This window comes from Phascolarctos cinereus, unplaced genomic scaffold (assembly GCF_003287225.1).
Source record: "Phascolarctos cinereus isolate Bilbo 61053 unplaced genomic scaffold, phaCin_HiC Scaffold_4;HRSCAF=312, whole genome shotgun sequence".
In the NCBI taxonomy this organism is placed as follows: Eukaryota; Metazoa; Chordata; class Mammalia; order Diprotodontia; family Phascolarctidae; genus Phascolarctos; species Phascolarctos cinereus.
This window is the reverse complement of record NW_027555847.1, coordinates 15,789,946-15,805,258: the sequence shown is the minus strand read 5'-3', so window position 1 is coordinate 15,805,258 and position 15,313 is coordinate 15,789,946. Positions and strand designations below refer to the sequence as shown.

General features: G+C 48.4%; 1 protein-coding gene across 2 annotated transcripts in view; it reads right to left on the bottom strand.

The window, feature by feature from the left end:
• Positions 1–15,313, bottom strand: part of LOC110197030 (sodium channel protein type 5 subunit alpha-like) — a 188,873-nt gene that overhangs the window by 10,230 nt on the left and 163,330 nt on the right. For both annotated transcript variants that reach the window (XM_078152081.1, XM_078152080.1), the window contains 4 exons: positions 7,497–7,619; positions 3,668–3,949; positions 2,178–2,231; positions 714–855 (listed from right to left, as the gene is read on the bottom strand). In XM_078152081.1, coding sequence (XP_078008207.1) covers positions 714–855; positions 2,178–2,231; positions 3,668–3,949; positions 7,497–7,619 — 601 coding nt within the window. The remainder of the gene's footprint in view (positions 1–713; positions 856–2,177; positions 2,232–3,667; positions 3,950–7,496; positions 7,620–15,313) is intronic.

The following is a 15,313-nucleotide window of genomic DNA, read 5'->3' as shown; positions in this document are numbered from 1 at the left end:
GTTTCTAAACTGATCTAGATGCTCTAGACTGATGTGCCCAGCTGTAGGCCCAAGGGAGACCCATCGCTTTCAGAATCCTAGGCCTATCTCTGGGGGTATGTGAGTGAGGCCCTAGCTGGTTCCCACTGGAACAGACTTCACTGTATTTCTAAAATGCAGTTTCCCTAGGCTCTGAGGGTCCTGTTTTTGTCCCTGACCTCAAGGATTCCTCCTCGGGACTTCAGGCCATCTTGTAGCCGATGACAGGTTTCTCTGTCCAAGACAGGTTGTCTGAAGCATATTCATCAGCCAGCGATTAAAGCTGGTTCTACCTTTAGGGGAAGCTCAGCTTTATTTCCTTCTAGAGGGCAGACACTGTTTTGTCCTTTTCTTGGTATCTTTAGTACTTACCATAGTGTCTGGCATACAGTAAACACTTCATAAATGCTTGCTGATGTTGATTGATTATGCATATGTTCATGGCGTTATAGATATAGAGATAGAAGGCACCTTAAAGACCATTGAGTGCAGCACCCTCATTTTACAGATGAGGAAACTGAGGCCCAGGGTAGCTCAGTAACTTGAGGCTGGGGGATTTCCTTCCCAGTGAGTGAGAACAAACGTGAGCAAGAGGCATAAAGGCTGCACCTTGGATCCCTGCCCCCTACTTTGGCCCTACCCCCCAAGGCTGCACCTGCATCCCCATGCCCCACCCTGCAGAACCCGCTCTCTACGTATCTTTTTCTTTTGTTGGTTGAAGTTGTCAATGATAACACCGATAAAGAGGTTCAGGGTGAAGAAAGATCCAAAGATGATGAAAATCACAAAGTAGAGGTACATGTAGAGGTTGTATTCCCACTGAGGCTGTTCTTCACACTGCGAGGGAGAGAGAGAAAGCAGACAAAGGCAAAGAGGGGCTGATCACAGAGAAACATGAGGATCCTGGCATCTGACCCTGAAGGGTGGAAAGCCAAAGGTGCACCTGGTGGGGGGGAGGTGGAGGTGTGAGGGCATCCTCCTTTCGTGCCAGACAGTCAGAGGGCTGAGCAGCAGAGGACTATGAGGAGGGAGCTGTGTGGGACCTGGGCCACATGACATTCAGCATCCCACCTCCCACCTCCCACCTCCAAACCTTTGCTCAGGCTGGAATGTATTTCCTCCTCACTTCTGCTTTTCAGAATTCCCAGCTTCCTTCAAAGCTCAGACTGTGTCATTTCCCAAATGAAGCCTCTCCTGAGCCCCATAGTTGCTGGTGCCTCTGAAATTACCTGATACTTACTTTGTAAAGATTTTGAATCTGCTTATGTGCATATGTGTTGTTTCCACTGTTCCCTGAAAGCAGACTGATTTGTTGTGGCCTCTGCATCCCCGGCACATAGTAGGTGTTTCGTGAATGCTTGCTGATTGAATGGGCTGGAAGAATGAAGGGGGCTGTGGAGGCAGGAAGCTGAAGCATGGGAGGTGGGACTGAAGGGTGGATTTGTATTGGGAATGTGTCTGGCACAAGTATATGTGGGCAGAGGAAAGCCTTTGGGAGGACAGAGACAGAAAGGGTGACAGTGATAGCGATGAAGACAGAGGCAAAGATGGAAACAACAGGGGAGCTACAGGGGCCCCTCATGGGTATCAGGGAGCCTTGGGATTTAAGGTCATACATAGATCTCTTTGAATCAAAGAAGACAGGGACGTTTGAAGAAACTATTGGCATTCCTCAACCTTGTGCGGCTGAGATTTTGGTGAGGATGGCTAATTGTTTCATCTTTGGCCTTTGAATCCCTGGTGCTTAGTACAGTGCCTGGCACACAGCAGGTGCTTAATAAATGCTGGTTGCATGATTGATAGCCAGAGTGGTCACTGGGAGTTGTGGAGAGGAAGAAGTGTAGATTCGGTAAGATTCTTCTGCATTTCTCCCACCTTCCTTCCTTCTCATCTGGGACTGGGGCAAGTTTATTTTTAAGATGCAAATCAATGAAAATGCATTTTTTAAATATTTCTTGGGACATTCACAATTCCTTGTGGGGCCAGGGGAAGAGTTCAGCCCCTTGTACTTGGCAGAGAGGAGAGGACAATGATCTCTCTTGAGCATGGCAGGGCTCTAGTTGCCGAAGAGTCTGATTCTGAGGGTCCCTGTCATTCCTGGACCACAGCCCCTGCCCCCCCAGGATAGGACCCAGGAGGGGTTCACTTGGCTGACTTACCCCCCTAGAGTCCACAGCAGCATACATGATGTCCATCCAGCCTTTAAATGTTGCCTGGAAGGAAAATACACAGTTAAGGAAGATGTTTAGGTTTGCATCTGGTCCCCTGACTTGAGGAACCTAGAAAGCCACTTTTAGCAGAGAAAGATGCCGGCCCAGAGGGCAGAGCAAAAGCTGCCAACGAAAACAAGCTGGCATCATAGAATGGGCACTGAAGAAGGGTTTAGGAGGCTTCTCTGAGACTAACGTGCTGAGAGCTACTTGAGGGCAGGGGCCATGCTTGGCTTTTGCCTTTCTTCATATCCCCAACACTCAGCATAGTGCCTGGGTGGTCCTGGCATTTCCAGTGGGGTTGACCTGCTGTGCACCAATATTCCATCTCCAACTTCCATGTCTTTGCACAGCTGTGCCACATTCCAGGAATGTAACCCCTTCTCACCTCCACTTCACAGGGTCCCTAGTTTCCTTCAAAGTGCATCTCAGGTCCTGTCTATACATTATGACTCAAAAAGCATTTATTAAACACCTACTATGTGCCAGGCATTGTGCTAGATTCCAGAAATACCTCTTGAAATTACTCAGTATAACTTTGCATATACTTTGTATTTACTTATCTGTTTACATATTGTATCCCCTCAGTAAACTGTAAGAGCTTGAGAGTACTGGGCACAGTGCTTTGTATATAGCAGGAGCTTAAGAAATGCTCACTGGATTGAATTAGATTTTGCAGAGCTAGATATTGCAGAGTTTATAAAGCCAGACCAGTAATGAGGAAAACAATGAGCAGGTATATGTGTTCTGGTTTACTTTATGATTGGTTTTCAAGGTTAGCCATTCATTCATTTTAAAGATGTGTTCTGTCTTGATGAAAGTAATTAGTGTTCCCAGGGAAGTGAACATGGACTTTGGTTTCCTAAGTTTGGATTTCAAACATTTCACAGAACGGACTCAACTCCTTTGTAGGCTGATGCCTGGAAGCAGTACAAGGGGCCTCATTTAAACTAACAAATGGTTATCCTTCACAATAGTGAAGCGTCAACAGCTTCCCCAGTGTACTCATTGTTCTTTCTAGATGTGAATCAGTATCTGCTCTTTGCACTGCACTTATGGCATCAAAACAGACATTCTATTTGGTGGAGACAGGAAATCCAACTAGTCATTGGCTGATTGATGGTTCCTGTCCCAGCAGTTGACTTGGATATCTCTTTCAATCAGTCTTCAAACAGCCCTAGAATTTTCCACTGGCAGGGAAATCAAAACCTGAGAACTATCCAAGGTGCTGAAACACTCCCTAAGGAACCTGAGCCCTTCCTGTGTTGATCCTGGCATGGTCCTGTACCCCCATATTGTTGGAGTAATCCTTGACCCCTCTTCAGCCTGCCCTCCCCTCTCCAGCACAGGACCCCCACTGTGTGACTGGCAGAGCCGATTTAAACGTAGAGACCCCACACTGGTCTAGAAGAGGGAAACCCTTCATCTGTGAGACTCACCACTTGCAGCAGGGCCAAGTAACCGGCACCAACGTTGTCAAAGTTGACTTTCACTTTGATCCAGTACAATTCTCCAGTACTGTTGTGCAGCTCACACTCACTTTTGTTGTTCACAAAGGTGTAGTTCAAGGGCAAGTCTCCCTCTGTTTGGTTGATACACCTTCCAAACTTCCCAGCAAAAAGGTTCACCCCCATGATGCTGAAGATGAGCCAGAAGATGAGGCAGACGAGCAGAACGTTCATGATGGAAGGGATGGCACCAACGAGGGCATTTACCACCACCTTGGGTAGGTGCAAACACAAGCCCTAGTTACTTGAAACATCCTCTGGAAGTGACTTCCTTGAGAACATCAGGGATCTTATGTCTATGGACTAGCTGGGGAAAAACCCATAAAATGACCCAATGGGAACAAAATGGGATGGAAGCCTTCCTTTTTCTTTTTCTTTTTTTTTTTGAGGCAATCAGGGTTAAGTGACTTGCCTAGGGTCACACAGCTAGTAGATGTCTGTGGCCAGATTTGAACTCAGGTTCTCCTGACTCCAGGACCAGTTGCTCAGTTCCTTCACTGTGCCATCTAGCTGCCCCAAGCCTCCCTTTTTCTTGTAGGACTTTGATTCTCTACTGGGGGGTAGGGAGGTGAAAAAATGACTAGGAAGCACAAGTCCCCCTCAAATTCTAAGGGGAAAATGTCCTACCCAAACTCTGGAAGAGAAGTGTCCCATCCAAGTTCTAAGGGAGAGATGTCCCACCCAATCTGCAAGGAAGAGCTATCTTATTCAAACTCTGGGGGAAAAGTATCTTCTCCAAGCTCTAGGGCAGAAATATCCCTCACCCTCCACCAAACACAAAATCACAGTTGAGAGATGCAGGGGACCTCATTAGATGCAAGGGACATATATTAGATTATAAAATGGTATCTGAAAAAAAAATTCCTCTACAAAGTGCCCAACAAGGGTGACATTGAACCTCTGCTCACAGCTCTCCAGTGAGGTGGAAATCTACTACCTCCCCCAGCAGCCCATTCCACTGTGGGGTGGGGCAGCTCCTGGCATTTAGCCTAAATCTGCCTTTTGCTGACTTCGATCTATTGCTCCTAGCCTAGCTCCCAGAGACCAAATGGATCAAGTCCAGCTCTTCTTCTGTGTGACGGGCCATTCTGTGGCTCCTGAGTCTCCTCTTACCCAGGTTAGACATCCCCACTTCCTTCAGACTATCTTTATATGTCATCTACTTGAAGTCCTTCACGCTTCTGGTTTGCATTCTCTGGAAATGTAGATCTAGGTTCTTCTTAAACTGTGTAGCCCAGAACTAAATATAATACTTTGGCTGTGGTCTGACCTGGGCAAGGACAGAGGGCCTCTCACTTCCCTGGACATGATGTGTCTCTTAATATAGCCCAAGAGGACACCAGATTCTTTGTCTGCCATATTATGCTATTAATTTCTAATGAGCTTGTGGCCCACTAGGCACTCTAGATTTTTTTCAGACAAATTATTGTGTAGCTCTGTTTCCCATCTTATTCTTGTGAAGTTGACTTTCTGAACTCCTGTGAAAGATTTTGCCTTTCTCTTTAGTCTGGATCTATGATTGCATTAGTATGGAGGACTCTCCATAAGGAAACTCACTTTACCAATACAGATCAGCCGCTTCTCTACAACCTATTCTTTAAGAGAGTTGCCCAGAGCCCTGAGAAGTGACTTGTCCTGCATCACACAGTCAGGATGTGTCAGAGGTCACAGCTAAACTCAGATTCTCTTGACTCTAAGTCAAGGGTCCTCTCATTTAACCCTATTAAATTTCTTCTTATTAAATTCATCCAAATGTACTGGGGATTATCAGGTTTTGGGGTTGCTTTTTTTTGGGGGGGAATCCTGACTCAGTCATCCAAAGGGAGTTAAACCTTTCAAACTCTAGGGCAAAAATATTTCAATCAAACTCTCCAGAGTTGCATTTGTGCAAGAGTGCTCAAATAATCTGAAGAAGAAAAGAAGGAGAATGAATGAATGAAAAAGCATTCATTCAGCTCTTACTGTGTGCCAGGCACTGTGCTAAGCAGCAATGATTTGGGGGTTCAGCTCCAGGAAAGGAGCCAAACATTTTTTGCCACTGGGGTCCTGGGGCAGGCTGCCCGATGGACTTGGAGCTGGCGTAACTCTTTAAAAGGGGTGCACACAGAGACCAGGGGACAGAGACTCACTCTGCTCCATCACTGCTTGCTCTACATCATGACGTGCCCCAAGCTCGATGAGGCAGTAGACATCCTCATCAACCTTATCTTCCCCCAAAGGGGGACAATATGCACGAAACACTTTGCAAAGTATAAAGTGCTTCAGAAATTTTCGATATTGCTGTTGTCGTCCTTTTCCTCACTGTCTAGAGGGGAGCCTGGAGGAAGCTGGGGACCGAAAGGTTAGCATGGTGCCATGCAAGGAGTGATGGCTTCAGAATTAGAGGATCTGGGTTCAAATCCCAGCTCTATCATTGTGTGTTACCTGTGTGACCTAGACCAGTCACTTAACCCCTTTCAGCCTTCATGTGCTTATCTGTAAAAGAAGGGAGTTGCCATGGCCTCCAAGGTCCCTTCCAGCCCTAGATCTGGGATCCCGTGTATGACCTTGGGTAAGTCACTGAATGCTTGTGGGTCTATAAAAGGCAGAGACAGAGCTTGATGGTTCTTAGGCCCCTTTCAGCTCTAAAGCCAGGATCCTAAGCTCTTATGATGACTTTGCTGGGTGCCCACAGATATAGCTGGGAGCTTGTGCTATGAGGCCACGTGGCAACCTGGAGCCTTCAGGAGTGTCCTTTGAATGGCCTCTGGGGTCCCTCTGCACATTACAAGCTCTCCTGCTCAGACAGGCCTGGAACATCTCAGAGCCTTCTCCTTCTGCTCCAGTCCAACCCAGGCCACTGCTAAGCTTCTAGGAGGCCAAAGCAGGACCTCTCATAGATCAGACTTTTGGAGGCCTTCCGGGCTAACCTGCTTGGGCAGGTGATAATCACACTAATAGAGAGGCAGTGCTGCCTAGTGGTGAGGGAGCCTAGTGGTGCCAGGAAGACTCGGGTTCAAGGCCCCATGGCACAGACTGGCTGGGGGGTCCTGGGCACCTCTCTAAATTTCCAAGCTAAAGAATCGGTACAGGTCTATACTGGCAGGAGTTTTGACTGACCTCAAAGATCCAGGCCAAGAAATCCCCAGGAACTATAGATATTTGTTATAATGGTTTTCTCTTTTTGTTTATTATTCAGCTAGGGGATCTGTGATGCTATGAAGCCTGTAAGGTGACTAGCACATATGAAATTATCCCCATTTTACAGATGAGGAAATGGAGACTATCTTTACATATTTGCAACACAGATCCTTAGGTTTCTGTGGCATCCAGTTTTTGTCCCTGGCCTTCTGTTTACCTTTTGCTATTTATCTTGTGAAAATTATTTTTTTTTTAAGCTTTACAACTGCAAAGCCTGATGCAGGGGACTTAAAGGTCATTGAATACAAGCCCCCTCATTCTGCCGATGAGGAAGCTGAGGTTATCTCTTCAGATGATCCAGGCTCCCTTGGACACAGAGCTTCTCCTGTCTCTACCTAGCTGTTTGTGTCTTGGGGTCCTGGTGTTTCTGGTAGCAGGTTAATTTTTGCCCACGAGGTCATGTCTCAGTAGAATGTGGCAGGACTCAAGCATGGCACCTCACACTTAACCACGGCAGTGAATAAGGACCCCCCCCCCCCTTGTCCAGGCTTCAGTGCACAGGCTCAGGGAAAACAATTTGTCACAGGCATTTACATCATGTCAATGCATGGGGTCCTGGGACCTGCTCAGTACCTCTTACCCTCATGCCTTCGAATCGTGACAGGGCTCTCAGGGGCCTCAGCGCACGTAGTGTCCGCAGCGACTTGATGGGACCCATTTCTGCAAAGCCTAGGGTATTTGCCACGAGGCTTATTAGCGAGACCTGGGCAGAGACAGAACGACAGGGTGTGTGGTCAGCATCAACTCATTCCCAGAGAGGGGGATGAGATGATGAAGCAGGCGTCCCCTGTGACCAGAGAGCACACTGCGGGGTGGGAGAGCATGTGGGTGGAACTGAGACCTATCAAGGCTCATGAATCACAACCGTCCCGCTTGATGTCAGTCAAGGAGGGTGAAGGGGGCGAGGCCAACGCAGCCTGTACTTCTGTTAGTCTAGTTCAGTTCATCCAGTGAATCAAAGTGCTTCTTAACAAGTGGCTTCCACATCAGCAGTCTCATGCTCCTCAGAAAGGTTATAGTAAATGAGATACCAGATTAAAGCAAGGATGAAAATGAAAGGACAGTTCTAAGGCATTTGGAGATCTCCTCCCCACCCCCTATTTCTTTTGGTGAATTAATTGCTGTTTTCTTTTGGCTCTGTTTGTCAGGAGCCTTCAGAGGAATCTTTTCTCTGGCCCTAGAGAGTTGACCTGTTGGGTCATTGTTAGCGGCTTTTATCAGCAACAGTAAGGGCGCTCGACATTCCCCTAGCACTTCCTGGCTACATAACAGGGGAAGTTCATAATAACCCTTTGAAGTACACAGAGCAGCTATCATCTCCCACATTTTACAGAGAAGGGAACTGAAGCCTGGAGACGTTAGAAGATTTGACCAAGATCACCCAGCTAGGATGTGGCGGAGCTGAACCCCTCCCCAGTCTAGGCTCCCAATTCACATGACTTTACTTCAAATGGACTGGTGTGCACCGTGTACTCGGCACCATGCGAAGGGAGGTGGTAAGTGGTTAACATATGCCTGTTTGTTGATACGTTCATTTAGCATTCAACAAACATCTGCAGAGAAGGCCTGGGTAGGGGAAGGGGAAGGTGCAAAGCTGAGTAAGACATGGTCCCTGTCCTCATGGACTCATAATCCGCAGCAGTAAGAAGACAAGAGCGGGTTAGGAATCTTCTCTACAACATCTGGGATGAGTGGCCACGCAGCCTTTGCTTGAAGCCCTCTAGTGACGGAGAACTCACTACCTCCCAGGGCTGTCCATTCTACTGACTAGCTCTCATTGTTAGGATGTTTTCTTCTGTGGCGTCAAAGTCTGGCCCTATGTAACTTCTACCCACTGGTTCTCATTCTGCCGTCTGGGGTCAAGCAGAAAACCTCGAAGCCCTCTTCCACACACCTCACCTTCAGGTACTTGGAGACAGCTGTTTGGTGAAAACGAGGCAGGTAGAAAAGTGCCCTGGATTCCAGGCTCTCCCTAAGGGCTCTCAGAGCATCCAGTCTGCAGGATGCTTCTGCAGGGGCAGCTGGACCCTGGACCCTGCTCTGGGCAGGATGTGCTGAAGGCAGGTAAGAGTGAGGCACAGGCTCTCACACCAGCCAGTACAGAATTTTCTCCTGCTTTTTCCTGTTCACAGAATCACATCAACTCTCTCTGGCCACAGCTCCTTCATCTTGGCTCATGTCTATGGAGGATTTCCCTTCCCACTAATTGCTGGGACCTGTTATTGGCTGACCCTGGCCTGCCTGGCCAGCTCCCCAGGGCATCTCCATGGCTGTACCCAGGACAGCTGCCTGAGCGAAAGTCCCCTCAAGGGACGTTCTCCTTAGAGGGGCCAGGGCTCCATCAGAGCCTGATGGTTCTTCTATTGCAGATGGAGGGAGATGCTGAGAAGGGGGAAAAGGGGGAGGGGACCAGCTGAAGGAAAGCCTTGGCTCTGGTCAGAAATGTGCCAGAAGTGGGACAGCAGAGAGGGGCAGAGCTTGCTGGGTTTCTCTGCCATTTTCAAGAAGCCTTATTTTGCCATCGTCAACCAATTGATAAACATTTATTAAGCACCTACTATGTGCCCGGCACTGTGCCAAATACTGGCTCAGGGGGAGTGAAGGCAAAAAGGTCCTGTTTGTGGTCTGCTCCCCTTCTCTGTCCTTTCAGCTCATGGATTCAGCTCAATGGACTCGATCCAGGTAAGCATTTCATAGGCATCCACTCAGCTCAGCCAGGTCAGCTCCTTCTTAATTTTGGGAAGGCTACTGATGGCTGGCGTTTGATGCCCGATGGAAAATATCCTGCCTTCTCCCCTGGCCCTCCATGCTGGCTGTCCTGTCTGATTGACTCAGGAGAATCTCAGCAAGGGCTGTCTGTCCCAGGACTGAGGCAGGTTGCCTGCTCCCCCCAGAAATATGACTAGCAGTTCACAGAGTCATAGATGGAACTAGAGGGAACCTTAGAGACCAATCCCCTCATTTTACAGATGAATAACAGGCTGAGTTACACGACTTGTCTGGAGTCATTCAGATAGCAAGTGTCAGAAGCAAGATTTGAACCCAGGTCTCTTTGGCTCCAGTGCCAGCCCTCTATTCATTATGTCCCACTGACTGGCACACACTGGCTGAGGGACCTTAGGCAAGTCACCCTCTCTGAGCAGATGCCAACCTGCAGGTATAAGGAGTTCACTGCCCAGATGGAATCACAGGTCTAACCTGCACAAAGGGCAGAAATCTTGCTTACTGCATGCCAAGTTCGGTTGTTTCTACTGGGGGAAGGTGCACAGGTGCTATTGATGCCTCTAAATTCCAACGCCCTGTGGCCCTAGCCCTGCCGCCTTGTCTTCATTATAACTGGGCCTCCCTCTATAGCCTCCTACGTCCTCATCATTGGGACAGTGATCAACTTCAGCGAGAAGGCCAACACTGCCCGTTGTGAGGTCTTACCCTCAAACCAGCCCTTCCAGGGACCACACTAGTATACGGCCGTGTGTGAACATTTGGAGTGACCCCCTCAGAAGCTGCAGCCAGCAGCCTGCCTGGGCCCTCCCTCCCTTGCACACATGGACCAGACATGAGGGGCTGCAGGCATGCCGGCCCTTTGCCGGGCATCAGAGCTTGGCGATGCTTCCCTGTGTCACATGCCATAGCTGAGTGTGTCAAGCTCCTGCCTCAGGCTTGAGCGGAGCTGACAGCCGGCCTCTTCCTCTGTCTCTGCTGGCTTCAGAGGCTGTTCTGTCTCTGTTACTTCCCAGCTCTGGGAAGCTAGAAGTTCTTTCTAGCTCTGGTTTACTGAGTCAGGGCTGGCTTTGTGGCTCTCCTTGGCTGTCTCTACCCAGTGCAAGAGACAGACTCCTGGGTCCATTCCTGGGCTTCCCAACCTACACAAGTCTGGGAGCAGGGGCCCTCCATTAGCCAAGCATCTCAGGTCACCTCCTCCCTCCAACCTCATCAGCACATCCTGCCCCTGCCCTCACATTCCTCTATACGTGCATTTCTTATTATCTCCCTTCCTGCTTAATGAATCAGGTGTCTCCTCTCTGGCTTGTCCTCCATGTTTCCCTCACTCCACCTGTGTCCCCATGGTTTAGACGATCAGCTCCTCACCCACTCCACCCTCCAGACTCTCCATGGGTTCCAGGGGTGGGCCAGACCAGGGACCTGTGATAATGACTATGGTGGCACATGGCTTCCACAAATAGTGGATCTGTACCCCTGGCTGCTGTCTGCCCTCTGGTGCCAAGCAGAAGAGGGCTGATCCCTCATCCTCATAGCAGCCCTTCACATATGTGAAGACACTGATTCATAAGATGACAGGACTAGAGGAGAATTTGAGGGGACCTGAGTAATCCTGGAAGCCACGCCTCTCATTTTATAGATGAGAAAACTGAGGCCCAAAGACATTATACTATCCCTAGGTTCCTGCACAGCCTTGTCAAGAACAGGTCTTGCCAAACAAGTCACATTTACTTTTTTTTGAATGAATGAAGTATTTATTAAGCACTTATTGTTTGTAAAACACTGTGCTAAGCACTGGCTTTACAAACAAAAAAGGGCTTTTGACCAGGTTATTAGACTGAGAAGCCAGAGAAATGTTTTAGACCCAATGCCACTGAACTTCATGGAGGCATCAGCAGAGTCTTACCAGCATCCTCAAGGGCCTTTCAATGTGGATCTCCAGGCTGAAACGTGAACATGATGCCAGCTGGTTGTTCACACCAACATGATGCTGTGCTGGCTGTTCACACTAACTGGTGCTGGCTGGCTGTTCACTCTAATGTGGTTCTGACTGTCCACATTACCATGTTGCTTTCGGGCTATTCACACTAGCATGCTGCGGTCTGGCTGTTCACACCAACACACGCCACTATCTGGCTATTCTCACTAACTGATGCTAGCTGTTCACTCTAATGTGGTGCTGACTGTTCACATTAACATGCTGCAGTCTGGCTGTTTGCACCAATATGCTGCTCTCTGGCTATTCACACTAACTGATGCTGGGCTCACTGTTCACACTAACATGATGCTGTCAGGCTGTTCACACTAACACGATGATTACATGATGATTAATACCCTGGCTTCTGGCTGAGTCCAGCAGCAGATTGCTGGCTATGATAATTGTAACTACCTCCAGTCCCTTCAGTGAGTGGGATCCCAATTCAGCACCCTGTAGAACTTTAGTGAGTTTTGCCCTGTACTGGGCTGACCAAGGAGTCTTCACACCAAAGGGGGCATGGACAACACCACTTGCTGTCCAGCTTTTTTCTGAGCCCTGCCCTACATCCCTGACCTTGGTCTTTGTACCAGACTAGGGGACAGTGCCATTCCTGACCTGGTTTCCAAGCCCTGTCTCTTGTACCAGCTGGGGGTATATGTTCTAACCCCAGGAGAAGTTTTTGGCTTAACCCTTGTCCTAAACCCCAGGTGATCATTTATTCATTAACTAAGCACTTAATGAGCACCTACTATATACCAAGTACTCTCCTGGGCAATGGCAATACAACGACAAAACCAAAGTAAGCTCGCTCGCAATCGATTGAGCACTTACCAAGTCCCCATTGTATGTCAGACACCGTGCTAGGCACTGGAGGTAAAAGGCAAAACTAAGTGCTTTTGAGCGGTCCTCAGTGCCAGATGGGGCCCCCTACTCCTGGGGCCCTGGGCATGGAGGCAGAGGCAGAGGCAGAACAATATGGTGGCTAGAGAGGAGGCAAAGAAGACTGAAGACCCAGAAGGGATGCAGCCTATTCGGTTCCCACCCCCTCCACCTTTGCTTCTGCATTCCTTTCTTTCATGACACAGACAAGGAGCTGAAATCTGTCATGTGCTTTTAAGATAATTTCCCTGGAACACAAATGGAGTTGTTTGGGAACAAAACTGATTACAGCAGATTGGGCAATTATTGGGGAGGAAAGTGGGTTTTACCTTGGCAGTCAGTGGACACCCAAGCATCAGGGGCAGGTTCTGGCAGCCGCTCCCTATCAATATTCACCTCCTCGACAAGCCTTAATCAGCATGCAGAGACAATGAGGCCTGGGAGCCTCACACTGTCCCCAACCTGGCTCCCCCTGAACCTTCTCCTGAGCACTGCCATTCCTCTCTGAGTGGAGCGAACCAGTGGCATTGGCAGGGAGGGGCTCCAAAGACCCAAACACCTGGACACGCTATGAGGCGTTCATTGGTATGTTGAGCCTGCCTCTCTCTATCTGCCTACCCTCAGGCTTCCGTGTTTCCATGAAGGACCACCATCATTCTCCTCGGCCTTGAGGTCGACCCTTCTGATTCCCCTGCTGCCATCTTAAAATGGGATGAATCTTGACTTCCTGCACTGAAAAGTGTGCTTGTAGAGTTCTGAGTGGACATGAAACCCTGGGCCATGGAGAGGCAGTGTGGTGCTATGGATAGAACCCTGCATCTGGGGTCAGCAGACCTGGGTTTGGACTCTAATGCTATTACTAGCTGCACAATCTGAAGCAAGCCATTTAAATCTCTCTGTGCTTCAGTTTCTGCTTTTATAAAATAAGGGAATTGGACTCGGATAGATTACCTCTAAGGTCCCTTCTAGGGCTATATCTAACTCTCTAACTCACGTTTTCTTTCTTTGTGCACCCCTGCCTTAGCTTCCCCAAATGAGGGGGCTATATTGAATGGCCTCTGAGGTCACTTCCAGCTCTATAGCTATGACTTAATGAGTTGCCAAAATTCTGGAGCATATTAAAGAGATGGTTGTGAATATTTAGAAAGGGAAGCAGTGATTATCAAGAACCAGCCTGGCTTCATCAAGAAGAGGTTACACTAGACCGAATGCTTTCCTTCTTTGTAGGGTTACCAGACTTCTAAATCAGGGGAATGCTTCATACATGGTTTATCTAGTTTTTGGCAAAACACTTGACAGTCTCTCCTGTTCTTCCAGCAGCCAGGAAGTAGGTTTGATTATAGCACTTTTAGGTGGAATTGAAATTGGATAAACAGCCAAAATTAGAGTAGTCATAAATAGTTTGATACTGATTTGGAAGGAGGTCTCCAGTGGAGTGCCCCAGGGATCTGTGCGTGGCTCTGGTATATTTGCCGTATTTATCAATGGCTCAGGTAAGGGCATAGGTGACATCCTGATCAAATTTGCAGATGACAGAGTTGAGAGGGATAAATAATTCTGGCTGGCAGATTTAGGATTCAGAAAGATATCTTGGAAATCTAGCAGAGTGGGCTGTGTCTAAGGTAAATTTAATAGGGCTAAATGTAAAGTCATATTTGGATTAGGAAAAAAAATCTAATACAAGATGGGAGAGGTGTGGATCAAAATGACTCATCCTGAAAAAGATCTGGGATTTTAGTAGACCACAAGTTCACACTGAGTCAATAGCGTGTACAGCAGAATTCTGATGTGATTGTGGGTCACATTAAGAGAGGCCTAAGCCTCTGAAATTGTCCTGTTGTGCTCTACCCTGGACAGAGCACATTGGGAGCCTGGCGTTCAGCTCTGGGATCCACATTTAAGGAAGACAAATATAAATTCAAGGCTGTCCAGATGAGGGCAGCCAGGAGGGCAAAAGGCCTGGAGACCAGATCCTGTGAGGAGAGTCGACTGCAATCCTCTGAAGGTCATATGGAAGAATAAGAACTTAGCTTTTCTCTGCTTAGCTCTCGAGGCCAAAGCCAAAAGCAAAGGATGGAAGCTACAAAATTTTAGAGGGAAAACCATATCTCCCCGTGCAAGGGAGTGTGGTGGTAGACCAGAGGCTCCTCTTCACTGGGGCTCTTCAAACAAAGGCAAGGAATCTGATGAGACAAACTACCCTAATGCATTCAGACATCACATCTGGGCTGCTCTGGCCAGACAAGCACTGATCCAAGCCCATTCTCTTTCAGCGTCAGGGGTCTGAATTCACCCAAAAAAAGAAACACAGGCCAATTTGGAAATGATTCCAGGGGCTGACTTCCTGGATGCAGGGGACTTTTTTTTTTTCCCCTTTGGTATTCACAGCTTCCGTAATGGTGTTGGAGAAGGGTGTGGGGACTGGGTCACAGCCTATGGGGATGGGACCAGAGCCTCATGGCCACAAGGGGGTGGCAACAGTGGATGTGGCTACCATGCCTCAGTTCTAAAAGGACTGTCCTTACCTAGCCACATCCTCAGAATTATGGCCTTAGAGCTGGAAGGGGCCTCAGAGGCATCTAGTCCAACCCTGTCAACTTACAGAAGAAGAAACTGAGGCTTATCAGGGTTAAGCAACTTGCCCAGGCTCACACAGCCAGCCAACATCAGAGGCCGGATTTGAACCCAGGTCTTCCCCCTATGCAGATGACATGTCACTAATGCCCTGTGACCTCTGGCCCTCTCACTGTGCTTGGTGTGCACTGCCCCTGACTTTGGGTCTTCCAAGCCCGGCTTGGGTAATGACTTCCGGGTCAGCC